At 38.5% G+C, this 26320-nt stretch overlaps 1 protein-coding gene across 1 annotated transcript in view; it reads left to right on the forward strand.

Moving 5' to 3' along the window:
* Positions 1-26320, forward strand: part of DCDC2 (doublecortin domain containing 2) — a 58245-nt gene that overhangs the window by 9033 nt on the left and 22892 nt on the right. The window contains exons 3-7 of the mRNA XM_057424370.1: positions 10015-10091; positions 10204-10335; positions 14857-15003; positions 15720-15774; positions 18157-18352. Of these exons, the coding sequence (XP_057280353.1) occupies positions 10015-10091; positions 10204-10335; positions 14857-15003; positions 15720-15774; positions 18157-18352 (607 nt within the window). The remainder of the gene's footprint in view (positions 1-10014; positions 10092-10203; positions 10336-14856; positions 15004-15719; positions 15775-18156; positions 18353-26320) is intronic.

Below are 26320 nucleotides of genomic sequence, written 5' to 3' on the forward strand. Positions count from 1 at the left end.
CTGTGCACTCCAAAAGATGTAATTTTACTTGTCATTGGGGCTGAGTAAGCTGCTGAAGAACTAGCTGAGCTTTTGTATGTGCAAATCCTGTATGCAACTCTTTTGAGTTTTTTTGTTTCACAAAACCGGTCAGCTGAAACCTCCTTTCTTCTTTGACTTCTTGTGACGAAGGTTTTTTAACACATTGAACTAAACAGTCTTTGCAATGTGTTATTATTATAAAGGCAAAGAATTGCAATCACCAAAGAAAAGCAGATGCATTTTGATATTCAAGAGCCAGTCTCTTGCAAACAAAATAAAAAAAACCTTACAGTGTCGTATGAAACAGCATCTATTATCAAAAGTTCATGGTAGGCTTGCATTAAGCTGCTTTACTGACCCATAAAGATAGATTTTGGCCTTGGTTGAGAGCAGACAGATTTTCTTAGGTAGTAAAAACATTAAATTTTTGGTCTGCACTTCACTTTTTCCCCTGGGATTCTAGGACAAGGTGATTGCATGGCAAACTCTGACACAAGTATTTTTTGTGCTGCTCAAGTTTCATTGTCATTTGTGTTCTGCTTGGATTTTTTTACCAACTTTAAATTTATGAAGTTATTTAAGAAGTTATTTATGAAGTTATTTAAGAAAACAATGTAAAGCACATTAAGATTTATCTCTATACTATATAGAGATAAGGATGGTGTAGACTCTTTTCCTTAGGTGCTGCACTGTTGCCTATGATGTTTAAACAATGAAAACATCCTGGTCCACAATTTTAGAACACTTGCTGACCTACGGTGTGTTTCTAGCATTATCCATCAGTTGGGAATGGCTGTAGGGCAGTAAGTATGAAAACAGACATTTCAAGAGCTTGTTGGTTGTAGGCCAGATGTGTGGCTGGTCGAGGAATGGTTGCTTTATTCAGTTTTTAGAATGGTGGGTTCATTCCAGGATGCTGTCATTTAGCATTACAGGTATGGCTCTTAGACTGTCAGATTCGGTGATATGTGTCAGGGACCCTGGTGTGAGGGATGCAGTAGGGGACTCTCTGCCCACCACCCACCAGTTCTTGCCCTACTTTTCCAGTTCCTGATTCTTCCCATGTTCAGCCTAGGTACATTTCTTGTGCTATGGTTGCCTTACATTGCAGTAGTTTTGTCCTGGTCACATTTTTTCAGTGATTCATCACTTTTTTGTCACTGTTTTGCGTAAATGCATTTTACTGTTCCATAACTATTTCAGCTTCAGCTCACACCATGACAAGGGGGTGTGAGGTGGAAAATACAATATTTGAGACTGGTTGATTGGAACTTACCATCACAATTTAAAAAAAAGAAAGCATTTGAAATGTTTCTGTGAAAGTATTTTAAGGAGCTGCAATTTCTCTGTCTCCTGCTGCTCTTCCATATTTTAAAATTCAATTCATTTAGTATGATTTATGGCAATTGTTACTTCTGCATCTTTTAAGCTCATCTTTGTTGTGGAGTCACCACTCGCCTGTCAGCAGTGATACGATTGGATTAATTTGTAAAAATTGAATTTTGGAAGTTTATAATGTTTTCTCGATTTCAGAAATTACTTTGATATGCTTATGCTGGATATACCTTGTCTTTAGCATATTTGCATATTTTTTCCTAGTATATTCTCATGAAAAATCTCCCTATTTATAATTATATTGTTTATTTCAAACCTAGCATTTATCATCTCTGACAAATGTGCATGTCTAATCATAAGAAAAAGCTTTTAATTTTTCAGTGGGTGGAATCTTGATTCACTTTTAACTTTGAATTAGAAATGGCTCATTGATACTTTCCCTGTGTAGGAGACAGTCTCGTGAGGGTGAGAGAGTGCCTGAACAGATATCAGAAATGATCCCAGCATGTTCAAATTACAGCCACTTTATGTCAAAATAATCTATCTTCACAGGATATTTTTTCCTCATTCCTTCCTAAGACTTAGAAACAAACAGGACTTATGCTACTCAGAATTACGCTATACAAAATACTTGTATGACTGGAAATAAATATAATATAAAGGTCCACTCATACTCCTGTGCAGATATGCAAAACTAAACCCTCTTGCTACTCCATATCTGACCAGTTTGATTTCTTCTACTGCTGGTGTCACAGGCTCAGTAAGGAATTTCTCATTTTCTGGTGCTGAATTAATTAGGAATTCTACTGTAAGCATAGTTTCCGGAATAAGACTGTCAAAAGGTAAAGATAAAAAAAAATGAGATATATGTCCTTGATCTCCTGAGCAACATATTTAAGACTTAAATTTTATATGTCATTGTTTGGTATTTAGTATCCTAGTAACATAATTAGCACAACAGTTCCTACAAAACAAATACTCATCCTGAGTGTTCATAATCTGATGCCAGGAGGAATCAGAAGAACTGACCAGACATGCAGTTAAAACATAAGCTGTCTTCTAATAGGGCCTATGAATTAATAAGATTTCTCTTTCTATCATTCTGTATACCTGAATTGTGCAATTTTGAATATTCTAATTATCAGCTTTCTTACAGATGGATTTAATGGATTTTGGAGCAACAGAAAGACTTGTAGAGGCTTTTGTTCATGTCACTGGAGAATTTCATGGTCTATATTGAGTTTTATATGAAACTTGAAAGTTGATCTCTTCCTTGATTAACATGGCTGCCTTGTTCTGTAGGGTAACTGCTCTTTCTGGTCTGTGAAGAGTCTGGAAGGGAAGAGTTGCCAGTATTGAAGCTTTTAATGAGGCACGTTAGTCTCATTAAAAACTAGTTGCTGCATATTGCATTGACTTATTGGAAACTTTAACAGTTGCTATCTTTGATTAAAAATGATGAAAAAATTTTTTTTTCATAGGGTTGCTTTTTGTTCTTCAGCTGTCGTTGATCACAGGTTCACAGGTTCAAGCCCTTCTGAACAGCCATGAAGGCTAGAGGCTTCTTTTTGATTTAAATGAATCTAAGGAATTGGGAAAAATAGAATTGTCAGTATTATGTCAGTGACAGAAAAGAGTCTCAGGAACTATTTTGCTTGAATAACATCAGCATTATTGATGCCATCATTGTGTGTGTTGTAAGGAGTGCAGGGTATAAATAACATCATACAACTCAGAGAAGAAATAGGAGGGATTCTTGGGATCCAGAAGCAGCACAGGTGTGATCAGTCTTGGAGCACTGCACAGGCTAAGTGCCTGTGCAGATAAGGCCATGCCATTGTCTGATTTATCTCAGCTGAAGATCTGGCCTCTAGTCCAATGCCCCAAAACAATGATGGATCCCAAGAGAAACATTTTTCTTTTCAGGGCTTAGCTAGGTGCGGTGAGACTTATCCCCAGATGCACAAGGGATGTGAACTCAATATCACCATAGTTGAAAAGGAGAGCAATTCACTTTGGAGGGGACCAGAGTGGCTTTAAACACTTTGTGAATTTTGTAAGAGTTTTGAGGTCTAAAAGTTTTGAGTCAGTACATGGCAATTTGTTCTGGCATTGTTGTCCTGGCATAGTTAATTTTGTAGAATCACAGAAGAGTTTGGGTTGGAAGGGACCTTAAAGCTCATCTAGTTTCAACCCCCTTGCCACAGGCAGGGACATCTTCCACTAGACCAGGTTGCTCCAAGCCCCATCCAACCTGGCCTTGAACACTGCCAGGGATGGGGCAGCCACAGCTTCTCTGGGCAACCTGTGCCAGGGCCTCACCACCCTCACAGTGAATAATTTTTTTCAACTGTCTAATTTAAATCTAAATTTCTGGCTTATCTATGCTGTGTGTAGGCTGATAAGTTTGTGTACTGTGGTGATGTTGTGGCCTATTTATGTATGCCTAGAAATACACTCAGTTAATAGCAGTTTCAGTGGTGCTTTGTGTCCACACCAGTGGAAAGGCTAGTAGTCTCTTGCTCAAGGCTGTTCTATACTATCCAGTGTACCATCTAGCAACACAAAGTAGCCAGGGGAATGTAGATTATCCAGCTTAATTACTATGTAAGGATAACTAATGGTTTTGTACTGACCAAACACCTCAGTGACTCTGCATCATCTGTCCAAGTGTATGAAAGTGACCATTAAAAAAAACAATTTTGTGTTTCTATGTAATAGATGTTTCCTGTGTTGTAATAGCTTTAGAAAACTTATCATTCTAATTTCCTTTGATCACTGAACCTTGAACATTCCTTTCTTTCACATCACAGTGTGGTGATAGTGTGTATAAATGGGGTTTTGGTTCTTTTGACCCCAGTTCTACCCTAAGGGAATGCAAATATTTGTTCTCAATTTTTCTGAGCACATTGATTAACAAACAGACCATTGTAACAAACTGGCAAAGCCATGGCTCATTGCATTAGCTGATAAATTTGGAATGTGACATTGTGTTGAAATACTTAAAAAGAAAAGGTTAGTTATAAACTGATGTAATGAGTGAGATGTTCATAGCACCCAAGACTATATTAATACAGCAAGAAGAAAGGGCAAGTCTTAAACCTGTATAAATCAAACCAGCATATAGTGTGTGGTTCAGGGAGGTTGTGTTTTTTTGACTGTTGTTTTGCTGCCATCCAGAATAGCTGTATAAATATGTGTAAACCTGTACATCTTGCAGTTGCCCAGTTGCTCCCTTTGATGGGAGGCACTTCTGGGAAGAAAAGGAAAGAAATCAGATAGTCATACCAATTCTTAGCTCTGGATAGCTAGCTTGTGTCCTCATGGCAGCCTGTGAATGTGCTCCCAGACCTCTGTATTTAGCATGTCTCTAATATAGAATGGGGGGGTGGTGGTGGTGGTGGTGGTGGTGGTGGTGAAGCCAAGAATAGTACATTTCTGTTTAAAACTATTCTCAAGTGCATAAATTCGTCTTTTTAAAAACTAAATATGCAGCTTTTTCAGAGAACAATGAAAATACGTTTTAATGAACTCTATACTGTTCTGATAGACAAGGACTGATTCTCTGAAGTGTCACATACCTCTTGCAAGTCCCAAGTAGCCAACAGGAGGTTGGGTAGTTTGCTGAGTCTGTCCCACTTTCCAGTCTATATTTGAATGATAAGTGTGAAAAGGATAATGTAGCAGTCATAGAAGCAAAAACTTTATGCACTGGGATCAACTAATAGGTTCATACCAATCAAAACAAATACACATAATTTTGCTACATCTCCATTTTAGGGATTGTGTTTTTTACTTTTTACTGGTTAACACATTTCTGAACAAAGAAGTAAAAAATACTCTTTTTTTTTAATCTGTATTTCAAGCCAATGTGTGGGTTACTTAGAGCTTTAGAGCATTGCATGAGCAAAAGCCCGTTAACAGTGTTCTAAAAAGGAATAACACATTTTTTGTTGATCTTCAGTCCTTCATGTGGTCAGCTGGACCACATAAACATAATAGAAATTTTTGTATGAAAGTTATAGTAAGTTGGTATATATATATATGTATGCATGCACACATTTTATATGCATACATAGATGTGGATATGCAAGCACTAATTCAAAGTGATTTTCTTACAAAAACTGTTTTTCATATGTGTACATATAGTAGTATTCCTGAGGTAATGGTTTGGTTGCTGATCATTTTGCTTTGTTTTTTTTTTGCCTGCAGTCAACAGTGGAAGATGTAAGTACCCTGAAGTATATCATGCAATATGTTGTATGTGTTTGCTAAGTGTTTTGTCTGTGTTTGTTAAATTTTATGCATATTGAGCAAATTTTTTTAGCATAAGTGAAAAATATAGAGAATGTTGTTATAAAGCAGCTGTGCGGTTGCGGATTTTTTTTGTTACCGTATTTCAGTTAAATGCTGATCTGCATCTTGTATTTTTATTTTCAAAGGAATGTTAGAAGGTACTCAGCAGCAGCTAACATTCAGCAACACAAATTCAGCTGCAGTGAATTCCAGCTGAAGAGGAAAGCTGGGCTCTAATAGACCCTTTGTAAAATGTATTCTGAAATTTGAGTGTTTACAGAGATCTCAAACACTGCAGATTGATCCCCACTCCCAGAATCTAGCCTGTGTTGAGTTTAGCTGCTTTGTTTTTCCCAGACTCTGCAAGGTGCTTTGCAAAATTTGACAGGTAGTAACTCCTCTCTGAAGCAAGGATCATCCACACTGCTGTTGGTGTAAGAGGCACTGTGGAAAACAGCAACAAATTCATTGTAGAATAAAGTGGTAAAAATTATGGTAGTTTTGAGTGTCTGTGATCCCAGGGTACATTTCCAACTGGTTTTAGCTCCTTGTTGCACTTGTTGCAAATTCTTATCTGATTTCTTGTCCCCATCTTAAAGTTCCCCCTGAGTTTCAAGTAATATAATGCTTTCTCCTTCCTCCCCTAAATACTTTGTGTTGTTGCTGTATGTTATTGTGTAATAACTCAGATGAGTATCCCATCACAAATTATGAAATGTTGGCAGCATTTGTGAGGAGGATATGGAAGCTGCCCTTGAATGGGTCTTTTCAAACAAACTGAAAATGTGCAAAATTCAAAGATAAAATCATAATGGGGCCAGACCATTGATTAATGTGCAATTGCTGACGTAAATGGGAAGGTGCTGATTTACACTGGCTGAGAATGTGGCTTGTGAAATTAAAAGAAAATGAAGGGCTTAGGGGGCTAGTGATGCTGGTATCTTAATGTAAGCACAAACTTTTCACCCAAGACCACATCACTGTTAATATGTAACTCTTCAGTGCCAGAGGGGTCAGGCTATTCCAGACACTGCAGCCCTGTGGTACCTCCTACAAAGGAAACAGGAGCAGAAGCATGAATGCTTTAATTAAATCCTTGGTCAGGTCTTCTGCTTTGGTGGTTTGGCATAACTCCCTGTACTTCAAAAGAACAAGATTGATTTACAGTGGCTGGGCACTTGGTCTTTTATTAATGTATATTTCTGTGCATTGAAATTATGTGGCTTGCTTTTCATAACCATAATAAATTTAACATTAGTCTGATATAAATTATTCTAAATTCTAAGAGTTAGTAACTTGAAGGCTGTGCCAAAAAACCCCAAACCAAACCAAAAGCAACAAAACCCCAAAAAACCAGCAGGACAGTCACATTAATTAGAAGAATGGTGTATAGGGTAAAGGGTTTTGTTTTCAATCACAGTGCTGTGTACCTCTAGCCAAACTGTTTTTTAAACAGGTGGCTTCAGAGCAGGCTAGAGTTGGTTTTGCTGAGTTTTGTGCTTTTGTGCTTGAAGAGCTTGATATACTATTCTGTAGCCAGAACATACTTTGGGTATCTGTAAGTTCTCTCTTGTGCATTGTGGAATACTATACTATACTGTGTGGCAGTTGCTTGCATGTTTGCATACTTGCCAGCTTCAAAATTAGAGATGATTTACACAGCTCATTTGCAGTGCCCTGTGCAGGCACTTTCCTCTGTTTGTTGTTTTATTGTGTTTTGTTTTTTAATTTTCTTATAATTCATGTATTTATTTCCTCCTTTCTTCTCTCTCATTTGCAGCATCAGTGTTGTCCCTGTGTCCTGGATGAATATAAAGAGTTTATATGTCTTTTTGCCCCCTGAAAGCAGATTAGGTGTAAAATGTACCTTCAGAAGCCAAGCAGTCCCAAAGACACTAGTTACCCCTCATCTTCCAGACAAACAACAATAGCCTAAACATCAGCTTGAGACCATGTGGACCCCAAGAGCAGTACATTCGTCCTTGCTATTCATGTTGGGTGTGGCAAAAGACTCTTCAATGCTCTGTGCCACTGTGGTCCAGCATTTGCTTAATTTAGTCCACGCTACTCTGTTCTAAGCTCCCAGAAATTGAGGTCTGGTCTATGCACTGTGGTAAATACTTGTGGGTGTTTTAATAGTGTCATAGTCACCTTAGTGTTTCTATGCACTGATTTTTGTGGTGTTACATTAGTAAATGTAATATTTGACCAATGTATTCTTTTCACCTTTTAAGACAGTTACAGTTGATCTAAAAATGCTTAGCAAAACAACACAAAATTGTATTTTATTTTGGTTTAGGCCATGCTTAGGTAGAAGAAACAAACATTGTCTCTGCCCAAGCTGGTCCCATCTTACAGTCACCTGAAGTTTACTTGTTCAAGAACAGGGCTGACTTGTTAGACCACAGAAGGCTACTGGAAATATTAATGCTCTTTGATAGATTAACCCAAAAGAAAGACTTGTCAGAAAGCTGATGCCACAGTAGCTATTATTGGGAGAAATACAATCCTTTGAATAATAAATGAGCACTTAACATGGCAAGTTGCTTGTTTTCTCAGGGGCTGGGTGATTGGACTGCATGCAATAACATGATGGCCGCCTTAGGAGCCTACCTTAATGGTTTCATCAGCTGAATTAATGGTTTCATCAGCTTGCAAGAACAACTAAATAATTGGGCACACATGGGACTATCCTAAAGTGCTCCTTTATACTTAGTGAATGCTTTCTAACTAGTTCCAGTAAAGTGTGGATCATTGGAACCTGTGCGTTGCAGACTCGATCAGAGAACTTAGTTTGATGGCCTGTTTGGAGCATGTGAGAGCTTGAGCATAGGTATCAAGAGCACAAGTATGCATGAGGAATCAACTTTTAGAAAAAGCAATGTGAGGCTTTACTAGTTATATATTGAATACCTTATAGGGGATTAGTCTGGCAATCTAGCATCTATGCGGAGAGGTGTATGGCCAGCCAAAGTTAAGTCATTCCTGGCTTGGATGCAACCTCTGTTTGGAGTCTAAATGTTAGGACCTGGTACTGTGGAAGTAAATCAGTATTGCCTTACACTTCAGTAGCATACTTTTTAGAAAGTTACCATATTTTTTCTGTTTTCTGAAGCCTTCAATTAGGTTGCTTATGTTGGGCAAATAACCTTGATGGATGACAGCACCGATAGAAATGTTTTCAGATGTTGCAGCTTAAGATATGTTTTCTTTTTCTTCCTAGAGACTCAATAAATTTTCATCTCTAATTTTGGTGATTTAAATGACATGTTATACTCTGAAAAATGTGCTTTAAATGTATCTGCAAGAATGGCTGAGCTCCTAAATTATTTGGCAGTCGCAAAAAAATTTCTTTGCTTCCCCTAATGAGATGTATTATAGCAACCTCTTAGTCTCCTCTTGCTCTGTTTCCAGGCCTGTAGTAGTAGGTGTGAATCTTCCACCTGATTCAGAACACATTGGAATTAACAGAAAGTCTATGAATTATAATTGCCTTAGGCATTAAGACATAGCATACATACAGTCTGGTACAAAATTTCTCATTGTATGTGGCCAAGACAAACATGTATATGTGAAATAATTATTAAGGAGTAAATACACTGCCCAGTAAATTGCTTGCATAAAGGAAAGGTCCACTAACATTGTTGTCACAATGTGGCAATAGCATCTTTCTTGCTGTCTCTCCTCTTGTAGAAGACCCACCTGATTGTTCTCAATACAATGTCTCCTCAAAGTAATACAGGGAATAATGCTGGAAATAGCCTATGTTTTATTCTGAGAGCTAAAAATCTGCAGTTCATTTCACTTGTGAGTCATCACCCTTTAATAAGCGTAGTATTCAGCAACCTTTATAAATGTCTGATAGATTTGGATGAAAAGACCTGTGCAAGAGGAAAAGTATTTATTACATAATAATTATTATTACATACTAGCAAAGAGACCTATAGATGACATTTATGGTTAAAAAGAGAAGATGGTTTAATTGCTTGGACCATGGTTATGAGCATTAAAGACTAAGAAAGCGAAAACAGTGTTTGGAAGTGTTGCTTTGGGTCTCTAGGAACAACTGAGAAGTCACCAAAGATGTCCATACAATAATAACCTCTCAGTGGAAATCATACATTGTGCCATGTTGCACTGTGGTGTACTATGCTGTGACTGCTCTCCAACATGTATATAAAGCTGCAGAAGTAATTACGTATTGCTGTGTGTAGAAGGTGAAGCTGGAAGGGAATAAAATTTGTGGTTTAAAAACAGGAGCGTCTTTCTGCAGATATGCTGCCCCCCTTGCTGGTGGTGTTTGAGGCAAACTCGTTCCTAATGTGAAGATTGAGTAATTTCTAATTCTTTTTTTCCTTGCAGGTCAAGCCTGTTACTCACAGTCGAATCACTGTGTCAGCCCGGTTTCGAAAACCACTCCAGGAGCCCTACACTATTTTGTAAGTAGAATTTTCAGTTAGCGAACTGCCATTTCAGGGCTGGGGGTGGTGGCATCTTAAGTAGTTTTGTTTAAAATGCTCCTCTAAATTATTTTACTTTGCTTTATTTCAGCCTGATTGCTAATGGAGACCTCATTAGCCCTGTAGTACGCCTCCTCATTCCCAGGAAAACACTGAATCACTGGGATCATGTTCTTGAAATGGTTACAGGAAAAGTTACCATCAGAAGTGGGGCTGTTCACAGGTATCAGGAAGCTATTTACAAGATACATTTGATATGTGTAGATATGTTTTTTGCAACTCCATAGGTAGATGTAATGGATCATTTCTGCTTCATGGGAAATTCCACTATAAGAAAATCAAAATACATGTAGAAGTCACAAATTAGAATATATTGACTCCCAAGCAGCCTTCATGTTTCATTTTAACTGCCATTTGAAAATGCAAATAGCTCAACTTGTTTCAACTGTTATTTCTTGATTAAATATTTAGTTAGCAGGCATTTTATAATACAATAATAATGCAATATATTTTGTATTAATAATTAAGTTACAGGCCAGAATAAAATAAATGAGCATGATAAAGTTGGTGAAGAAGTTTGTAATATGCAATAATCGGTGCTATCCATATTTCCTTTTAATTTTGGTATTTAAAATCATTGGGGCAAAAAAAAAATCAAGAAAAATGCTATAGATTCTTGGGTTTTTGAAGACCTGTGCTATGATTAGGATGTGCTCTATACTCAGCCAGCTCAGCCTTGTAATAAGAGCCAAGGCCAAAGTTGGAGTTGGGAGTTTGCCAGTTCTAGTATCTCAGTTGGGCTGAGTTATTGTGTTCTCCCAGGAACAGGAATTGAGCTCTTGGATAGGTAAGTTTCAGTCCCTGCGGCTCTGTAAATAAGCTCTCTAAAATAGTGTAAGGTAGTTGTTGCAAGTTTTAGAAGAAAATGATATATACAGCTTCCATGAGAAACGTTGTGTAAATGGGCTGCCAAGGTGTGTACAGGCAAATTATTGACATTCCAGTGCTGCCCCATGAGGAGCACATTACAGAAATCCATTCCTCAGATGGGAAAAAGCCTTTTGTAGAAAATCATTCTTCACAGCTTACACAGTGTCTGAGGCTAAGCTTGCAAAATCTTTCTCAACCCAGTGAAGATAAGGTAGTCTTTCAATTCTTCTGGTTGCTTTCCCAGAGCCTATACTGATGAAGGTCATGCTATCTGTTGACTGTCAGCTCTTGCCTAATTTTTCCTCTCAGCCCTGCATTTCTTTGCTCCTATTATTTGGCTACTTAGCACTTTTACTTGCAGCTAACTAAACTTACACACGTTGCAGCTTTCTGGATCTGTTTCTCAGCTAGTATAGCTCAGAAGTGAGCAAGGTGACAGTGGTTTACAACATACCATTTTTTCCTGCTCTTATGTTGTTTAGCAATTTAAAAGCCTTTCACATTTTATTCTTATTACTTGATGTCATTCCTTGGTGAAACTGTATGATGTACATGAAAGCAGAAATCATTCTGTACATAGCTGGAATTGCTTTTTAGAAGTTCCCTTCAATGCTCAGATTTAATCCTTTGAAATAAGATAATGTGTATGACATTTTGAATTATTTAATGGTTTCCTTTTTCTGGTTTTCTGTTAACTGAGTTTTCATTTTATTTTTCCTAAAAATCCTAGGAATACATATTAAATATGTTAGTAAAGTGATCATTGTTCTTTAATAAGTTACACGTTAATTGCTGGGGTTTGCTGAAGCTATGTAAGCATTAGGGGAGTGTCTGTAAAACCACTGATGCTGAGAAGATTTAATATCTTGTTAAAGAAGCGTAAGTGGAAGTACAAGAACCTGCATTATGTACATGGCAGTTTTTCTTTTCCATGTTATTAAAAGACATATAAAGCTGCCAAGTCTTACAGTTTCACATATAGATTTTTTTGAAAAAAACCAAATATTGTTCATCTGCATTAGAATAGGGTTGTAAGTAAGAAATGACAAAGTAGCTTTTCTGCTTGTCAGATTGTGCATGGGGATGGGGTAGAGCAACCTGATGGGCAGGTACCTGGTGCATTGGCAACTGGGAATTTGGGGATATTGGTCCCACAGGTTGTGTCTTTGCTGTCTCCTTTGTCAGCCTGTATACTTGCTTTATTTTGGTTGCCACTTTCTGGCTTGGATTCAGGAGGGAAAATGGAAGTCCACTAACATCCCACAGGACAAATCCTGGGTTATACCCCAGTGACCAGAGGAAGTGACCACAAGGACACCTTTGTTGTGTAATAGTTGCCAGAGAGAACTCAGCTGGTATGTGAATGGTTGTGGTCAGGTGGGTGGGTAAAAGACTTCAGAACTAAGTGTCACAAAAGTTTTGTGATGCTTGTTAAGTCAATAGTTATTTATGTGTTTGAAGTGCCATTTTTTAAAACTGCTTTTTTGATTTCACTTTCATCTTCAGTGGCTGATTATGTTTGATTCAGTTATCATGATTATTATTTTCAGGGTGAAAAATACACTAGAAATTTCCAGATGACCCATAACATTTTGGGGAGTTATATTAAACAAACGACTTTGGTGCATTAAATACAATATTAAAATGCAAGCAAAGTGGAAGATTGAGAACAAAACTCCACAATCATGTCTGTATGAACCCCTATATACCTGCAGCACCATACAAATATATAAAACAGTTCATAAACTCTGGTACATTGATTTACTGTTTTATCCTGAGTTCCCCAAAGCAAAATGTAACCTAGCAAAACACAGTTAGATTAATTCAGAAATGGGCTTACTGCTGATTTTAGACTGATTGTTTTATTTTCATTTTTGGGTGTAAATAATGTTGTAACACATAAATTGTTCTTTGAATTGCTGGCATGCCTGTGAAACATTTGCACTAAAAAGTAAATGTAAGTAATACAAACAGGGTGCTTCAGAGTTGGCATACTTCTTCACAAGGAAGCAACAATGTGATCAAGAATTTAAAAAGCTGCAATTTCACTTTTAAGAACTTTCAGTCTTTGCACTTAGAAATCCAAGGTACTTTCATATGGCAGGAGGCACCTAGAAAAGCAGGGTACTTTCATGAGGGGAACTTGAGAAAGACATGGACACACTGGGAGCGCAGCAAAGGGTCACAGATCATAGAATGAGAAAATTGTTTAGGTTGGAAAAGACCTGTGAGATTGCAAAGTTCAACCTTTGACCAAGCACTATCAAGTTCACCACTAAACCATGTCCTTAAGCACAAAATCTGTCTTTTAAAAAACTTCAGGGATGGTGACTCACTACTCCCCTCAGCAGCCTGTTCCAGTAATTAACGACCCTTTTGGTGAAGAAATTTTTCCTACTATCCTATCCTGTCTGGCACAACTTGAAGCCATTTCTTCTTGTTCTGTTTCTTGTTATTTGTGAGAAGAGACTGATCCCCACCTCACTACAAACTCCCTTCTGGTACTTGTAGAGAGTGATAAGGTCTCCTTTGAGCCTTCTTTTCTCGAGACTGAACAACCCCAGTTCCCTCAGCTACTCTTCAAAAGACCTGTGCTCTGGACCCTTCACCACCTTCCTGACTCCAGCACCTCAATATCTTTCTTGTAGTGAGGGGCCCAGAACTGAACACAGGATTTGAAGTGCAGCCTCACCAGTGCCGAGTGCAGGGGATGATCACTTCTCTGACCCTGCCGTCACACTATTTCTGATACAGACCAGGATGCCTGGGCACAGGCTGGCCCTTGTTCAGTGACCATTAGTCAGCACCCCCAGACCCTTTTCCACCAAGCAGCTTTTCAGCCACTCTTCCCCAAGCCTGGAGTGTTGCATGAGGTTGTTGTGGCCCAAGTGCAGTACCCAATACTTTGCCTTGTTGAACCTCATATCACTGGCCTCGGCCCATTGATCCATCCTGTCCAGATCCTTCTGTGCAGCCTTCTCACCCTCAAGCAGATCAACACTCCCACCCAACTTGGTGTCACCTGCAAACTTCCTGAGGGTGCACTAGATCCCCTTGTTCACATCACTGATAAAGACATTAGACAGAGCTGGCCGCAGTACTGACTCCTGGGGAGCACCACTTGTGACTGGTCACCAACTGGATTTAATCCCATTCACTACAACTCTTTGGGTCTGGCCATTCAGCCATTTTTTAAAACAGTGCACCTGTCCAAACCATGAGCAGCCAGTTTCTCCAGGGGAATGCTGTGGGAAAGTGTCCACAGCCTTTCTTTTATCCTCTAAGTGGGTCACCTTGTCGTAGATGGAGATCAGGCTAGTCAAGCAAGACCTGCTTTTAATAAACCCATGCTAACTGGGCCTGACCACCTGGTTGTCCTGTACATGCTGTGGTAGGTGGACAGGTCCTGGGTTTGCAGTAAGTGGCCATGAATGACCAGAGCACAGATAGGAGGTGCAGCTTGGTATGAGAGGGGTGAGGAACTCATGGAATAGATCCCTTTCAAGGTGTCAGGAGAAAGACATTAAACACCTTCTAAGTATAATTTCTTTAATTTTAGAAATTATGAGAGTATTTCATCTTTCATAGCACTTTATATTTCATTAGTTTTATATAAATTGTGATTTAGTTCATTATTTTGCTCTGTCTTTCCTTGTTTATATTGTGACTGATCATTGTATGGCATCTACTATATTTTATTTGGTTTCATATCTGGAAATTCAACATGATTTAGTGCATTTAGATTAATGTAGCTTTCAACTCTCTTAATGCACCTAACAAGGTTTATTATATTACACATTTTCATATTTTTCAGACTTTACACTATAGATGGAAAACTTGTTCAGAATGGGTCAGACTTGGAGAATGGGCAAATTTATGTTGCAGCAGGCAGAGAAAAGTTTAAGAAGTTGCCGTATGGTGATCTGCTATTTCGCAAATCTGTAATGAGAAGGCCACAGGGGTAAGTTCTGTAGGTGTGTGGTTTAATTCTCACATGCCTGTGTGTGTCAATATCTTTACAAAGTACCACCAGTAAAGTACAAAATCATCATGAGGAATGGATGGAGGGATAGATGGATGGGTTAGTAGGGGTGTAAAACTTTATTGACAGCTTCTGAGAAAGTTGAGAAGATGAAAATGAAAGAGAAGATAGAAATTCAGAAGACTATTTCACCTCATAAATATGCCACTGAACATGTATCACAAAACTAATGTTAGAGACAGTATTATTGTGACTTTTCTTAATTTGTTTTTTTTTGTTTTGTTTTTTTTTTGTTGTTGTTGTTTTGGTTTTTTTTTTTTTCTAGTGAGCAACTATAGGCAATGTAAAGAATTTGAAAGTGTTTTGGGAAACAGCATTTGCAACAAACGAATTTAAGGACATTGAAAAACTATGTTGATCAACTGATGTAAACCAATTATTTTTTTAATTGCTGGAACTTTTCATTATAATAGTTGTAGAGATCTTTCACTTAGTAATTCACTGAATGCTGCTCTGCAAATTTTCTGTATATGAATTATGCATTGTGGGGAAATGTAATGTATTTGTTAGTAAAAATATACGATGAATAAAAGAATTAACTCTGTTGCCATAGCTGATTTGGCATTATCTGACTGATACATAATGTCTATGGTAGTGACAGCATACCAATTCTAAGATATGGCTTATTTCTGCAGTTCTAAAGCGTCCGCACTACCTCCAATTGTGGGATCTCGAAAGTCTAAAGGCAGTGTAAGTATCAAGTGCCATAATAAAACCTGTTTCTAATTTTGCTTAATTCCGGTAGATGGAAAATCCCTGTCCTTTGGGTTTTAATTAAATCTGAAGTGAAAAAATCCACAGCCACCTGGTGGTATGCTTATGAAAGCTTGATGAATCTGTAGTTATTTGCAGTGTCAATTAGGAGAAATCTGAGAAAATATTATTGCAATAATGGCTGCTTTATTTGTTATAAAACCTTCCATAGCAAAGTTCCGCTGCTGCCTTGAGGTCTTTCCCATAAACCTTGGCAGTTATCTTTGTGTGTTTATTTATTCATTTAAGCTAAATACCTAGAGGAAAAACGCAGAACCTTTTACAAAACGTCTTGCAGAAAATGGTGTTTCTGCATGTTGAGTCTGAATAAGGCTCTAAACCAGTTTCCTATCTGATGTGTTTTGTCCTAGCTAACCATTAAATACAGAGCTTGAGCCTCCACTGTTTTGTAGCCTGTATAGCTACTTATATGTGTACAAATGAGTCCACTGTGGATTTAAAACAGTGCCAAATCAGAATATAAGTATCTGTTTGCACAGGCTCTGTACAAGTGCTGTTTACTATACAAGACAGTGGAGAGTCAGATTCACCATCTGTCATTATAATTGTAGTAGTTGATCATGTCCATTCACTGTTTACAAAACAAAAAACTGTGGAGCCACTGAACAAAATAAGCAATAAAATATACTGTTCCATTCTGTTGAAATTCAGTCGAAGATAAAACCTCAGTAAAGAACATAGTTTCAAGTGCTGTGTGGTTTTAAGATGTGAGCTTTGCAGTTCTAGCATTTGTTAGCTTTAACTTCTTGCCTCTTCTATTGTTATTTTACAACATGGACAGAAAATTATTTGATGTTCAGTTTTAGTCACTGGGATTGTAATACACACTAATAACAAGTTTCAAAACATAAGGAGGCAGGAATACCTACTACTGCTCTTAAATATGTAATGCAACACTTGAAATGGTATAAATCATACAATTGTTTACTTCAGTTTGATATCTATGCTTTCTTACTATTATTGCTTGGGAGTAACAGTCTCCAGTTTGAATTGGAAGAGACTGAAATATTGCCATGTCATTATTTCTCTTTATAGAGAAAGGATAAGTGGTAGATTTGATGGCATTGGTAGATAAATGGTAGATTAGATGATAAAAGCTAAACAGTTATTTAAGTAAGATATTTTAAAAGGAACTGATTTCTAGTGATTATGTGAAAACTAGCAGAATCACATAAAAATGTAGTAATGTATGCAGGATGTTTTAAAGAGATGCAGGATTTTGTTCAGGACTTATTTTTCAGAAATATTTTAATTTTATATAGTATTACCTTTTAACTTAAGCAGTGAGGTGAAATGAATTGTGTATGACCATCACAGAATGAAAGGCCTTTCTAATGGGCAAGTTCTAAAATGGCATGAATTGTTCATGCAGCTACACTAAGCTAAATAGTGAAGTAGAATATATTTGTCTTCTGTGATTCAGCTAAGTCAGTGATAGGTGAACAGTTCCAGTGTTTTGTCAGTACTGGATTAGGAAGAAACTGCGTGCACTGTTAGACTGGCAAAAGTAGGAGGCAGTGGTGAGGGTGTTCAGTTGGTAAAGTCTTTGTAAAGCCTGGAATGATATTAAACAGAACTTATACAGTTCAGATTTTTATGATGTTGATTGTGAACAGATTTACACTGAAGAAAAATGTGTACAAATAGTAAAATCTCTGGCTAATACATGCAGGATCATACACACATCAAAGCAGTAAAAGTACAGACCAGGTTTCTGGTTCTGTTTCTAGATACACTACAGAGTAAGCAGAGGAACTGGCTAATGTCTTCAGAGGTGATGCAGAGGTGATGTGTGGGCAAACCCCTTTCTTAGTGTCCACTTGGCAGTCAGTGTTACTGCCATACAAAGACTGTCATCCTCTTCGATCTGCTTTTGACACTTAGGTTAATGCCCATGCCTCATTTAGACAGGCAGTGAATCCTTACAAGTTGAATTTGTTACATCTTGTGACTTTCCACACATATGTGTAAATGAGATATAGCTGTATATCACATGCATGCATGTAGATTCCCCTAGCTTTCTATTCATCAAATGGAACATTATTTCCCTATAACAAATATATTGTTTTCTTCTGGGCATTGTTGAGGAACATTTAATCAGTTGGATCATATAGTAAGTTGATAAGATAGTTACAGTTTTCTGGATAGCTTATCACTTAACTGTACTGATTTAAAATGAATATGCTTCTTTAACACTTGACACCAATCCTTAGTATTAAAAAGTTGAAATAAAATTGAAACTAAAAGAAATAAATGTTGTTGTTTGTATCAATGATAACCATGTACACATCTTTTCAGGGAAGTGATCGGCAATCTAAATCAACCACTGGATCCAGTGACCCAGGAGAAAACAGTTCCTCACCTCAGTTTCCCCAAAAGAAAGACAAAAGAAGCCATAATCCAGGGGATTCTGTGTCCGGACGGCACTTTTCTAACAACTCTACTAAAGTAAAACAGACAGTAACAGCTTCCGCAGGAGTCCTTCAAGATAATGGTCAGTACCGAGATAGACACTATTGTACACAGCGGGTTTTGCTCTTCATTTAAAATTCAGTGAAACAGTGAAATAATATGCTTGTATAGTTCTTGAATTGCCTGTTTACTCTGGCTATCTGAATTTACAAAGGTTCTTTCTGCTTAGGAAATGTACCTATGCATAACCGCTACTTTCCTGGCTTTGAGTACCACTAATTTTTAGTATACCTTGGAAGTTAAACTAATACAGTCTTATCTTCATGTTTTTGATAAAAACATAATAGAAAACATATTTTGAACATTCTCCCACAGTTCTGCCCTGCAAAAAAAGTAAAGAAAAGGAGTTGGTCTGCCCAAAGGAAAAAATGTCTTGTATTTCACCATTACAATTAAGCACTAAAATGCACCTCTAAGATTCTTAGTGGCATTAACACCACTAGATTACTTTAAAATTAAGTGCTTCGTTGTGCTTAGTATATATTACCCTAGGATGCAATGATGCCTTTCAGAGATAATAGGAAATGTTGAGATTTATAGCTGCAGTTGTTTAAGTTTACCTTTATCTTTGATAATATCTGGAGACAGCATATCTAAAATAATTTTTTGAAATTACTAGTGTGATAGCAGTTTTTACACCTGGAACTGTTCTTGAGCAATGTACTAATTGTAGGGTGTGCGTAACTCGGATAATATAACTTCTCTAGATTTTATGCATGCAGACAGTTTCTTTATTTGTTTTCTATTGAAACTTATCACAGTATCACAGTATGCTAGAGATTGGAAGGGACCTCAAAAGATCATCTAGTCCAGTCCCACTGCCAGAGCAGGAACACCTAGATAATGTTACACAGGAATGTGTCCAGGCGAGTTTTGAATGTCTCCAGGGAAGGAGACTCTACAACCTCCCTGGGCAGCCTGTTCCAGTGTTCTGTCACCCTCACTGAGAAGAAGTTTCTTCTCAAGTTTAACTGGAATCTCTTGTGTTCCAGTTTGTACCCATTACCCCTTGTCCTATCATTGTTTGCCACTGAGTAGAGCCTGGCTCCATCCTCGTGACACTCCCCCTTTTTATATTTATGTACACTAATAAGGTCACCCCTCAGTCTCCTCTTCTCTAAACTATAGAGACCCAGCTCCCTCAGTCTTTCCTCATAAGGGAGATGCTCCACTCCCTTAATCATCTTAGTTGCCCTGCGCTGGACTCTCTCCAGCAGGTCCCTGTCCTTCTTGAACTGAGGGGCCCAGAACTGGACACAATATTCCAGATGCGGTCTCACCAGGGCAGAGTAGAGGGGAAGGAGGACCTCTCTCGACCTACTAACCAACCCCCTTCTAATACACCCCAGGATGCCATTGGTCTTCTTGGCCACAAGGGCACAGTGTTGGCTCATGGTCATCCTGTCATCCACTAGGACCCCCAGTAAAAGAGGAGTTAACATACTGTGCGATGTTTGGTAACCAAAGTCTGTTGCTGTATGTTCCTTTTTATTGTTCTTTCCCATGTAAATGAACAGCAAGCTTCTCTCTGGAAAAGCAAAGCAGTAGGAAATAAACATCTCCATGTGGGATGTGAAGGGTTCTTGAATTGCTCCTCTGAGGTTTTTTTGCCCTTATTTGTCTGCCTGTGAGAGACAGCAGCACTTGCAGGCAAAATTTGAGGAAAGAGGACAACTCTTGACAAATCAGAACAAAGGTCTTTTCACTCGAGTCAGACTCTATGTGGGAGCTCCAGTGTAGTCAGAATTTGGATATCTTGTGGTGAAGAAGTTCAAAGAAAATGTACTATATTGACCCCACAGAGACATCTGCACAGTTGTCTTCCAAGCATTTATTCTGGTCACACATGAAGATGTAGTGACAAAGCACAGGCCAGGCAGGCTGTAGGAGCTGTGAGCTGTTAGTGAGGAGTGATACAACTTCAGTATCTTCCTGCCCAGCCAACCCGCTCCGTCAAAGACTGCCCATGACAGAAAACCAGTTGGACCGTAAAAATAGAGGGTTGCAGAGGTCAGCATTGCACCTTATTTCTGTTCTTTATTATTTAAAAGGACTGAACTGCTGTGTGATTTGTGATGATGTTAAATATGACAAAGGCATATTATTTTGTGACTTGATAGCCTGTTTTGCTATTAAATTTATTTTTATTCCTCATTAGCTGAATATTTTTCACCTGTGGGACTATCTGTTGAGTTAAATATAACACTGGAGCTTGATTAAGTACTTCCACCAAATTATCTATCTGCAGGTGGGAAGTGGAAGTTGTTAGCTGGTTGATGTACATTTTTAAACAGAAGTAGGTGATAGTCTCCTTTGAAAGCTTTCCCTAGAGAGCCTCATCAGTCAGATCAGTTTTAAGAGCCCACTGACTACAACTCTGTCAGTGGGGGATGTGAAAAACAAGATGTATTGAAGTAAGCAAAGCCCGAAACACTCTGTCCTCATCAGCATTGGCATTGTTTCTTGGTGCATCACATGAGAGTCACCTGGCTCGGTTTTCACCTGTGCAGCCCCTTCTCTACCAGAAAAAAAAAAGTTCACAGTGGGCAAGTGTCCTGGGTTCAGCAGTAGCAGTCATTTTTCTCCTTCTTGGTAGCTGGTGCAGTGCAGTGTTTTGACTTTCGGCCTGGGAACAGAGCTGATAACAATGATGTTTTGGTTTGGCCAAGGACTTTGTGAGCCTCACGCTCTGCCAGGGAGGAGGGGAAGCCGGGATGAAGCAGAGACAGGACACCTGACCCAAACTGACCAAAGAGGTATTCCATACCACAGCATGTCATGCCCAGGATGTAACTGGGAGTTAGCCGGAAGGGGTGGTAGTCTGCAGGGTTGGAGGAGGTATGGGTCAGAGCTTGGTCGGGCTGGGGGGGCGAGTTATCGGTTGGCTGGTGGTGAGGTGATGTATTCTCTTCCCTTGTTATTTCCTTTATCATTGTTATTATTGGTGGTAGCAGTAGTGATTTGTGTTATACCTTAGTTACTAAACTGTTCTTATCTCAACCTGTGGGAGTTGCATTCTTTTCAATTCTCCTCTCTGTCCCTCCGGGAGTAGGGGGAGGGAAAGAAGGGGGGAAGTGAGTGAACGAGTTACCCGACTGAGTTTAAACCATGACAGCAAGTCTCACTACCATGCTTCCTTGCTAATGAAAGAAACAAACTAGTTTGCCTCTTTCAAGCAGACCAGGTTGTGGCTAGCTTCTCTTCCTGCTTCTTTTGACATACTAAGCTGACCTTTATCATACCAGTGAAGAAGGAAAGAAATGTTAGAGATCTGCAAACACTGAAAATATTTTCATACTCAGATGACCTAACGTATCTGTATCCTACAGCTTGTTGTTCATGGCTCAGTTGGCTGCTTGGGTTTAACCTGCCTGCCCATCTCATGTGTTTCAGTACATTTCATAGAATCATAGAATCATAGAATCATAAATTAGGGTTGGAAAGGACCTCAAGATCATCCAGTTCCACCCCCCATGCCATGGGCAGGGCCACCTTACGCTAAACGATATCACCCAAGGCCTCGTCCAACCTGGTCTTGAACACTGCCAGGGATGGAGCATTCACAGCCTCCCTGGGCAACCTATTCCAGTGCCTCACCACCCTAACAGGAAATAATTTCCTCCTTATATCCAATCTAAACTTCCCCTGTTTAAGTTTTAACCCGTTACCCCTTGTCCTGTCACTACAGTCTCTAATGAAGAGTCCCTCCCCAGCATCCCTATAGGCCCCGTTCAGATACTGGAAGGCTGCTATGAGGTCTCCACGCACCCTTCTCTTCTCCAGGCTGAACAGCCCCAACTTCCTCAGCCTGTCTTCATACAGGAGGTGCTCCAGTCCCCTGATCATCCTCGTGTACCACCTTCTTGAAAGAAGAATCATAGAATTCTGTCCTTTTCAGTTTCATTTTAGAGTGAGGAGTCTTATTCTGAGATGGAGATATATTTTTTGATGGAGAGCAAGAAGCCAACTCCAGTTACACAGTGATAATGATTGCTTTCAAGTATTGTTTGGGTTAATATAGCTCCACCGTCTGCTCTGAAGGCTCCTTGCAATTCCTCAGTTGGCTTTGCAGATTTATTCAAAAAAACTCCTTCAAACTCAAAAGCTTTGGATTGGGTAGTGGAAACATTCATCACCATCATATCTTTTTTTATGTATTTTTATTTAATATTTTCCTGAGGGACAGTGAGAAAGACTCTTGGCATTTTAGTTGGCTGCATTTGGCTGTCACTGATGAGGGATTAATTTATTTTAATCGGAAACCAATAAACCACACAATGAGTTTATACATGCACATTTTTGAGTGTATGGAAATAGCTATAAAGAAAAGATTCATAGTAGAAAAAAATGCATCCCATATTCTTCGTTGTCCTTTTCCCCGCCAATTTAGCAGTTATGTCGAATCTTCTCTCTTTTAAGTGCCAGATTGTTTGAAAGTGGTTGTTTCCTGGGACTTAACATCTGAAGAATTATGCTCATACCGTATTTAAAGCTTAACCTAATCTTCCAATAGTGTTTAGTTGGGCTAACTGTGTATTTACTTTGATTTTTTTCTTTTAACACACTAAGAATGTCACCAGCATGCGATTCATATTAAAATTGATCCATGTCATAATCCTCTCAAATCAAGATGATTAAAGAGTTTCTTAGTGTTGAAAACTCTTTGTGCAAGACTTAAATTCACCACTGCTGGAGCAAATCCAGTAGACTGTGAGCTGGTGGTTTGGCTTTTGTAACTTATAAGGTATGCTATTAATGTTATGATTGAACTCTCATTGCACTAGTAGAACCTAATTAATATTGAATATATTATATGTAACAGTAATTGCAGCTAGAAATGTGAGGTTTAGAGCTTAGACTAGTGCAGCTGGTTTGGCATAATTAGGGCTTATGAAAGTGACACCAAAGGCACATTTAATTATCAGCATCTTGGTTTAAAGTTTTGAAAAATACAAACCCCAAACCTAATTATTTTTTCATTTGCGCCACATTCTTTAAAGGGTATACTGTAGGAAGTTGAACAGGAAAGCAAATTCAGACATGTAGTAGAAAATTCTTGTAAGGAAACACCCTCACTTTAAAGCCTATTCCATTCAAGTACAGTAGTTTAATTGTGGTCTCTGTCCTGGATTCAGCAGTAGCAGTCATTTTTCTCCTTCTTGGTAGCTGGTGCAGTGCTGTGTTTTGACTTTTGGCCTGGGAACAGAGCTGATAACAATGATGTTTTGGTTTGGCCAAGGACTTTGTGAGCCTCATGCTCTGCCAGGGAGGAGGGGAAGCTGGGATGAAGCAGAGACAGGACACCTGACCCAAACTGACCAAAGAGGTATTCCATACCACAGCACATCATGCCCAGGATGTAACTGAGAGTTACCCGGAAGGGCTGGGGGACTGCAGGGTTGGAGGAGGTATCGGTCAGTGGTTGGTTGGGCTGGGGGGGCGAGTTATCGGCTGTCTGGTGGTGAGGTGAAGTATTCTCGTCCCTTGTTATTTCCTTTATCATTGTTATTATTGGTGGTAGCAGTAGTGATTTGTGTTATACCTTAGGTACTAAACTGTTCTTATCTCAACCTGTGGGAGTTGCATGCTTTTCGATTCTCCTCTCCGTGCCTCCGGGAGCAGGGGGAGGGAAAGAAGGGGGCGGGAGTGAGTGAATGAGTTACCTGACTGGGTTTAAACCACGACAGCAAGTCTCACTACCATGCTTCCTTGCTAATGAAAGAAACAAACTAGTTTGCCTCTTTCTTGAAGCCTCTTTCTTTGAGCACATGGTGAGTTTTTTATGATTGCTTTAGTAGAATGAATATATTGCAAAGCATAAAATGGGCAAAATGAGCAAATGGTACTTGGAGCAGGAAAGCCATGTTGCTTAACTTGTTGCAGAATGGAGTGTAGGTGTACTGATGATCAGTTTGGAATGATGGGACCAGGACAGGCATTTCAGGGCTTTTGCATTTTCTCTGCAAGAGTTTAACCCTTAGGACCCAGCTGTACACATAAGAAGGCTGAGTTTTGAAACAGGCATGGAATTAAAAAAGATGTGGCTGAATGGAAGCTGCTTTATTAATTTCAAAATGCAAATAATCTTAATGATCTGTAATTTAAATAAATGAATAAATTAGATGCTTAGAAACATGGAGAATAAATTATGTGAATGACCAAAGTAGGGAGAAGGAAGAAAAAAACCTTGTATTGTGACATGCAATCCTTTATTTTTGTACCTGTTTATGTATAAGGATGACTGAGCTATTGCAGCTGACTAAGGCAAATTTTCTTTTACTCTAGTGTTATGACATTTCCTACCCGTAAAGGAGACAAGGTGAAGCTCTAGAAGCACCTTTTGCAGTTTCTGTTGAGGTAGTCACATGTCACCAATCTATAATTGTATGAAATCTTCTTAGAAATTCAGTATTTTCTAACAGAGGAACTAATTGCTTAGAAGCTTGAGGCTTCAATAGTTGGTGAAGAAAAATACATATTTTTTAATATTCACAACAGTTTCATGTGTATATTGCTACCAGTTTCTTTTTAATTCCATTACTTTTTGATGATAGAAGTCACAGGCATACAAACACATGCAAACCTATCACCAAGGTAGTGGCTTTTTGTTGGAAATGGGTCTTGTACAGCAGTGGTGCTTTAAAATAAGAAAAAAAAATAAAAAAATAAAAACCCAGAAAATTATGTTGGGTGCAGGCATAAGCACACCTGTCCTCCCTATTCCTCATAGCAATCTAGTCAATTTAATGAGCCACAAATTTTTTACATTTTGTTTTTAATTTGACTTAACATTTTTATGAGGCAGTCTCTGTGGTAAGTCACATTAATTTTTTTTTATAGTCAAATTAACTTCCTTTCTTTCATACAGAGCTTGCAGTTAGTAAATGCCTCTGATTTCCATAAAATATTCAGGGCAGGCTATTATTACAATGATTTTTTTTTTTATCCCTCCTAGTAAACTTCAATCAGTTTAAAATTTGGAATGCATTAATAACTGCATAATGTTGTAATTTGTGCTGCAATAAATGTTTTACAGATAATGCTGGTTAGGAAAGGAGCTTATATAAGAGCCAGTAATTGCTATGCTCAATTATTTTAAATATATAGATTTCTTATGAGCTGGTTCAGTGTGTAACTCAATTACTATTTAATAAAGTCATATAACTTATCAGTATTCCAGCTGCAATACTGAGTGGCATCAGACAGAAGATGATAGTAGCACTTTAGACAAGGTCTGCTTGGTTATACATGCATCAATTAATTGCTTTTTCTGTACATATAGAGTGACTGCACAATATACTGAACATCCGTGTATTGAGATAACTGGTAACGTGTCAGGTGAAGTGTTGTTAGTCAAAATGTTTTGGGTGTTTATAAATTTGATTTTACTGGTAATTAATCTGTTCTGTTCTAGACCTATTGGGAGATTAGCCAGAAGTATAAAATATGTAGAAAATTCCTCTGAATGGTCAGTGGACTCTCTTTCACACAAAGGAATTCTCAGGAGCTGCAGATCTATCATAGCTGGCATGGGTGAGGGGACAAGACAGAACAGGTAACTCTGAGGATCCTTGGCTATTAAGAACCATTATGCAAGAAGCGCAATTTACAGCAAATAACATTGTTTTAAATTTTATTGGTTTATTTGGCCATTTGCAACAAAGTCACAGAGGTGAAGTACTGTAGGAACACAAAACCGCCTTGTCTTATCTTTGGTGAAACCAGCTGAGGACCCGGCTGCTTACTTTATGAAACAGACCTTGGCGAAGTACAAAATCAGAAACTCCACACTCTTATTTATCAGACATCATCCTTTCTAATGCAAATGTGTCCATGCTGCCTTTCTCCTACCCACAGCCTCTGGACCGGCTCTTCAAAGAGCTAAGTCTTCTAAGAACATCCTCCCTCATGTATTGTCACCACCTTTTTCAGATGAAACTGTTCTCTTGATTTTTCTTACTGTTTCTGTGGTTCCATTGCTGATAGTTCT

The sequence above is a fragment of the Pezoporus wallicus genome, unplaced genomic scaffold, assembly GCF_028554395.1.
Source record: "Pezoporus wallicus isolate ANWC-B61680 ecotype Strahan unplaced genomic scaffold, APGP_CSIRO_Pwel_v1 contig_5485, whole genome shotgun sequence".
NCBI lineage: Eukaryota > Metazoa > Chordata > Aves > Psittaciformes > Psittacidae > Pezoporus > Pezoporus wallicus.